We start from the raw sequence: 6,274 nt of genomic DNA, 5'->3' as shown, positions 1-6,274 counted from the left end.
ACGCGGTTGACGACTCAAACTGGCGCCTCGAGCTAGCCAGCGGTCGTTCTCGTCGCCAATCCCGCGTTCCGAGGAGCGAGCGGGAGACGGGGGCGGACCGGCGGCTCGGGCGGCAGCGACGCGGCGAGGAATGCGACCTGGGGGAGCCGGCCAGGAGTCAGATGCTTGCTCAAAGAGGAAGCCATGCATGGGGAAGGAGGAACTAAGGCAGACTGGAAACGGCGAATGGCTCATTAAAGCAGGATAGGGGGAGGGGACCGACGACGCGGATAACCGGAGGAAGGCGAGAGCGAAGACGGGCAACAAACCCCGACGGCGGGAAGGGATGCAGGGAGGAGAGAAAAGGGCGACGCGGGCGGCCCGGGGCGGCGAGGAGGCAGGAGAACTCGACGGAGCGCACGGCCGGAGCGCCGGCGACGCAGCAGGCAAAGGGCGGCCCGAGCAACGGGCGAGGGAGGAGAGGGCCGACCAGGGGGGGACGGGGGGACGGAGAAGGAGGGGGCGAGGCCGGAGAGGGAGCCGGAGAAACGGCGACCACAGCCAAGGAAGGCAGCAGGGCGCGCAAAGGACCCAAGCCGGACACGGGGAGGGAGGGACAAGAAAGAACAAGACCGGGCGCGAGCGAGGCGGGAAGGGGAAGGAGGACAAGCGAAAGCCCGGAACGAGGAGCCAGGGAGGGCAAGGCGGGGGCCAGCAGCGCGGGAAGGCCAGCGCCAAGAGCGGAGAGGGAAGGGGGGCAGGGAAAAAGCGCGGGGACGGGGGAGGGGCCGGCCGGGCCGCCCCACGGGGGGGCACCGGGCGGCGCGGCCCGGCGGCGGCGAGGCGCGCCGGGCCGGAAGGGGCCGGGCGGGCCGCCGGCGCGGGGACGGGAAGAAAGGAGAGGCGCAAAGCAAGCCGACGCGCGGGAGACAGGAGCAGGGAGAACAGGAGAGGAGGGCGGGCCGAGGACGGGGGCCGGCGGGAGCGGGAGGAAGAGGAACAGGGACAGGCGGGGCAGGCGGAGGGCAGAGGCAGAGGGGGAAAGGCGGGGAGGGAGGAAAGACGAACAACGGCGAAAGCAGGGGCCAAGGAGGGGGGCAGGAAGCAAGAACGAAAGGGGGGGGCGCGAAGACGAGCAGAGACCGGCCGAGGCGCAACCAGAAACGAGGCCGACCAGGGAGCGGCGGAGGGGGCGGGGAGGACGCCGCCGGCACCGGAGGAGAAAGCAAAGGCGGGGGGGCCGGGGGGGGAGGGGCGCAAGGCGGAAACGGAAAGGAAGGGACGGAAGGGCACCACCAGGAGGGGAGCCGGCGGCGGAAGGGGACGCAACACGGGGAAACGGACCAGGGCCAGACAGAGGAAGGAGGGACAGACGGAGAGCGCGGGCGAGAGGCGAGGGGGGGGCAGGGCCGGCGGAGGGGGGGAGCGAGGGGGCGGGGGAAGGCCGGGAACGAACGAGACCGCAGCCGGCGAACGAGCGAGGCGGAGGGAGCCCGCCGCGGCCAGCGGCGGAGAGGGACGACGGCCGGGCAAGCCGCGGAAGGGGGAGGCAAGAACAGGGCGGGGAGGCCCGGAGAGGGGCGGGGCCGCACGCGCGCGACACGGAGGGAGGCAACGAGCAGAGAGCCGGGGCCGACAGGCCCGGGGAAGCGGGGAAAGGGCAGCGGGAGGGGGAGAGAGCAGGGCAAGGGGGGGGCGGCAACGAGGAAGGCCGAGGAAGCGCGAGGCAGCAGCGCGCGGGGACGACGGCCCGGCCCGGGGGACACACCGCCCGGCGCGCCGACCGAGGGAAGGAGCCGGGGAAGGGGGCGGAGCGCGGCGACGGGGGCGGGGCGCGGCCCGCGACGGCGCGAGAAGGCCACGGAACCGGAGCAGGGAGAGGAAGGAGAAGGCGGAACAAGGGGCCGGAGGGGAACCGGCGGAAGGAGCAGGGGCGAAACCGGGCACAGCAGAACGACGGGAGAACACGGGGGGAGGCACGAGCGGCGGCCGGAGACGCGGCGCGGGCGAGCAACCAACCCCCGGCGCGGAACGCGCCAAGGAAGACCGCAGCGAGAGGGCCGGCCGCCCGGGCACCGGGAGCGCGGAGCGCGCGGCGGCGGCGGCGGCGGACGGAACAAAAGACGACGCGCGGCAACGGAGAGCGCGGCGCGCGCAGCGAGGAAGAACGGAGCGAAAGGCGAGACGGGGGGGGAAGGGCAGAAGCCCGGGAACCAGCGAGGCGGGGAACGCAAGGGGCGCCCGAAGCCGGGAGGCCGAGGGCACGGCGGCCGGGGCGGCACGCAGCGCGGCGCCCCCGGCGCGGCCCCGCGGCCGAGCGGGGGAGCGGAGGGGGCCGCCCGGGCGCCCCGAACGCGGGGCGGCGGGGCGCAAAGGCGAGGCCCGGGCGGCGGACGGCACGGCGAGGGGGGCGGACCCAGCGGGCAGAGCGCCGCGCCGGGCCCCCGGCGGCCGCGGGGCGAAAGACCCGGCGACGAGCCGCGGCAGGGGCGCGCCGACCGCGACCCCAGGGCAGGCGGAGGACCCGCGGGGGGAAGCAGAGCAAGAAGCGGAGGAAAAGAAACGGACAAGGAGGCCCGAGGAACGGCGAGCGAAAGGGAACAGCCCAGCCGGAGAAGCGGACGGCCCCGCCGGGCGAAGGGGAGGCGGGAGAAGCGGCCGCAGCGGCGGACCGGGCCCAAGGCCCCGGGAAAGGGGCGCGGAGAGGGGGAGAGCCCCGGCGGGCCCGGACCCGGGCGCACCACGAGGCGCGGGACGAGGCGGGGGGGGGGAAGGCAGCCCCAAGCGGGCGGGGAAGGCCGGCCAAGGCGAAAGACGGCGAGAGACGAGAGCGAACAAGGACCGCGAGGGAAAGAGGAAAAGGACGGGGAAAAGAGAGGCAAAGAGGGCGGGAAAGGGCGGGAGGGAAGCGGAGGGAGACCGGCGAGGCGCCCCGGGAGGAGGGGGAACGGGGAGAGCCGGGCCGCCGAGCGACGCGGGGCGCGGACCAGCGAGGAGGCGGGGGGCGGCCAAAGCCCGGGCCGGGGAGACGCCCGCGGAACGGCGGCGCGGGGAGCGGGGGAAGCAGCGCGCGCCCCGGGCGGGCCGCGGCACCGGCGCGCGCGGGCGCGGGCCGGGGGGCGCCAGGCGACCCGGCGGGAAACACGGACCAAGGAGGCGGACAGGGGGGCGAGGCAACGGGCGAGGAAACCCGGAAGGCGCAAGGAAGCGGAGGGGCGGGAGCCCGCACGGGGGGGGCACCGCCGACCGACCGGGAGCGGCGGAGAAGGGGCGAGGGCGAGCAGACCGGGCGGGACCCGAAAGAGGGGAACGAGGCCGGAGCGGGGCGAAGCCAGAGGAAACGCGGGGGGAGGCCCGCAGCGAGACGGACGGGCAAAGCGGGCGGCGGACGGGGGGAGAGGGGGCGAAAGACGAAGCGAACCGGCGAGGAGCGGGGGCCCGCCGAAGGGGCCCGCAGGAGAGCGGGAGCGGGCCGAGAGGGCGAGCGGGGAAAGCCAAGGAGGAGAGGCAGCGGGGGCGGAACGCCCGCGACCGAGGCGCAAACGGGAAAGAGGGGAGGACGGCGCGGCGGCGGCGGGGAGCCGCGCCACGGAAGCAACAGCGCCAAGGGGGCCAGGGGGGGAAGCAGAACGGGCGAGGCGGGAGGAACCGGAAGCCGGGGGACGGGGCCCAACGGCGCGCGAACCGAGAGCCCACAAAGGGGGGGGGCGAGGAAGACAGCAGGACGGGGGGCAGGGAAGGCGAAAGCCGCGAAGGAGGGGGGAACAACGCACCGGCCGAAGCAACGAGCCCCGAAAAGGGAGGGCGCGGAAGCGCGCGACCGAGACCCGGCCGGCGGGGCAAGAGCGAGGCCCCGAGGAGGAGGAGGGCGCGGCGGGCGCGGCAAAACCGGGGGCGAGCCCGGGCGGAGCGGCCGGCGGGGGCAGAGCGGGGGGAGGAGCAAAGAGGCAAAGGAGAACGGGGAAGGCCGAAGAGGGGAAAGGGGCCAGGGGAACGGCACGGGCACAGGGGGAGGCGAGCCGAAGGGGCGGGGAAGCCCGACAGACAGCGCGGGGGGGCGCGGGCGCCGAAAGGGAAGCGGGGGGAAAAGGCCGGAACCGGGACGGGGCGGGGGGGGCAACGGGAGGGAGGCCGGAGACGGCGGCGCGGGGGCCGCGGGAAGAGGGAGCGGGCGGGGAACAGCCGGCCCACCCGGGAAACGGCGCAGCCGGAGGGAGGGGCCAGCGGCGGGAAGAGCACCACACGGCGCGGGGGGCCGGGGGCGCCCCCGGCGGCCCGGGAAAAGCCGGAGGACCGAGGGCCGGCCACGCCCGGGCGGACGCAGAACCGCAGCAGGGCGCCAAGGGGGAACAGCCGCGGGCCAAGGGAACAAGGGAGGCAAGGGAAGGCGGCAAAAGGGAGCCGGAACGGCGGGAAAAGGAGGGGCGCGGAGGGCGGGGCACGGGGGGGCCCAGGCCCGAACCCGGCGGCGGGGCGGCGGACGGCGCGAGCGGCGACCGCGGCGAGAGCGGGGCGCCGCGGGCCGGCCGGGGGACGGACGGGGAACGGCGCGGGCGGGGGCCGGCCCGGGCGGCGAACAGCCAACGCAGAACGGGGACGGACAAGGGGAAGCCGACGGGGAAGGAAAACAAAGCAGGGCGAGGGGCCCGGCGGAGGCGAACGCAAGGGGAGGGCGGCCCAGGGCGCGGAAGGGCAAAGGGAAGAAAGGCAACCAAGCGCGGGGAAACGGCGGGAGGAACGAGGACGCGCGGAAGGGAGCCAAAGGCCGCGGCAGCGAAGGAGGGACGCGCAGGAAGGGAGGAACGAGAGGCCCACGGGCCCGGGCGACGAGCCAGCGAAACCACAGCCAAGGGAACGGGCGGGGCAGAAGCAGCGGGGAAAGAAGACCCGGGGGAGCGGGACGCGAGGCCGACGGGGGAAAGGACGGGAGAGGGGGAGGAGAAGGGGGAGCCGAAAGGCGAAAGGGAAAGACCACGACGGGGAACGGGAGGGGACGGAGGCCGGGAAGCGGAGGCGGGGCAGGGCCCGCGGGGGGACCCAAGGCGCGCGGGCGGGCCGAGCCGGGCGGAAGACAGGGGCAGGGGGGGAGGGGGGCGGGGGCGGCACAGCGGGGAAAAGAGAACGCAGGGGGCCGAAGAGGAGCGCAACGAGAACAGAAAGCGCGGGGGGAACAGAAGGGGAAAAGCGCGGGGGAGGCGGAGGGCCAGGACGAAGACGAACCGGGAAAGCGGGGCCGAACGAGCCGGGAGACCGGCGGAAGGCGAAGCGAGAGGGGGCAGAAAAGGGACCACAGGGAGAACGGGCGGGGGGCAGCCAAGCGGGCAGAGCGACGGGGCGGGGGAGCCGGCGAGGGCGGCGCGGCCGAGCAGGGGGAAGCAGAAGGCACCAAGGGGGGGAGGGGGCACCCACCAAGAGGGAACGGGAGCGGGGGGAGACCGGCGGGAGACAGGGGAGGGGGACCCGACGGAGGACAGGGGCGCAAGAGGAAGGCAACCGAGGACGAGAGGAACCGGGGAGGCGCACAAGGGGGCAGCGCGCGGGGGGGAAAAGCCAGGGGCGCGAAGCGACCGGGCGGGGGAGGAGGACGGAACGCCGCGAAGGCAGAAGCCGGGCGAGACCGACGCAGGCGCGCGGCGCCCGGGGCCGACCCGCAGGAGGGGCCAGGGGGCCCCCAAGGGCACGGGGCGGGGGCGAAGCCGGCGGGGCGGAAGGGGCACGGGGGCCGCCGGGAAGGACAAGGCCGAGCGAGCGGCGAGCGGAAGCCGGGGCAGACGACGGAAAGACGCGACGGGGGAGGGGAAGGGGGAGAGGGGCCGGGCGGCCACGAGCCGCGGAGAGGCAGCCCGGGGGCGCGCCGAGGCGGCCCGCCCACCCCCGAGCCAACCCGCCGGGCAGCACGCCCGAGGAAAGCCAAGGCAAGCCACACGAGGACGCGAGAGGGGACAAGGCAAGAAGGGGGAGGAGGGCGAAGGGGGGAAGCGCGCAAGCAAGAAACAAAGGCGGGAAAAAAGGGCGAAGGGGCAAAGGAGGCACAAGGGGCAAGGGCGGGGGACAAGGGGGGAGGGGCCAAGGACGGAGCCACGGGGCACGCGAACGGCGGGGGGGCCGACGGGGCGGACGGAGGGGGCACGCGGGGACCGAAGGGCGGACAGAGGGCCGGACGAAGGGGCGAAGGGCGGACGGCGGGCAGAAGGGGCGGACGGAGGCGCAACGGGAGGGCCGAAGGGGCGGACGCAGGCGGAACGAGGGGGCCGAAGGGCGGACGGGGCGGAACGGAGGGGCCGACAGGGCGGAC

General features: G+C 75.9%; 1 protein-coding gene across 1 annotated transcript; it reads left to right on the top strand.

Annotated features, from left to right (window-relative positions):
• Positions 1 to 325: 325 nt before the first annotated feature.
• LOC109153853 (spidroin-1-like) lies at positions 326 to 1,210 on the top strand (the record flags this gene model as incomplete). Its single annotated transcript, XM_019301742.1, has 1 exon — positions 326 to 1,210. A coding segment is annotated over exon 1 (885 nt), but the record flags the coding sequence as incomplete, so codon positions are not given.
• Positions 1,211 to 6,274: the final 5,064 nt, after the last annotated feature.

Source organism: Ipomoea nil, unplaced genomic scaffold (genome assembly GCF_001879475.1).
Source record: "Ipomoea nil cultivar Tokyo-kokei standard unplaced genomic scaffold, Asagao_1.1 scaffold2546, whole genome shotgun sequence".
Lineage (NCBI taxonomy): Eukaryota > Viridiplantae > Streptophyta > Magnoliopsida > Solanales > Convolvulaceae > Ipomoea > Ipomoea nil.
This window is presented reverse-complemented; position numbering and strand designations above follow the sequence as displayed.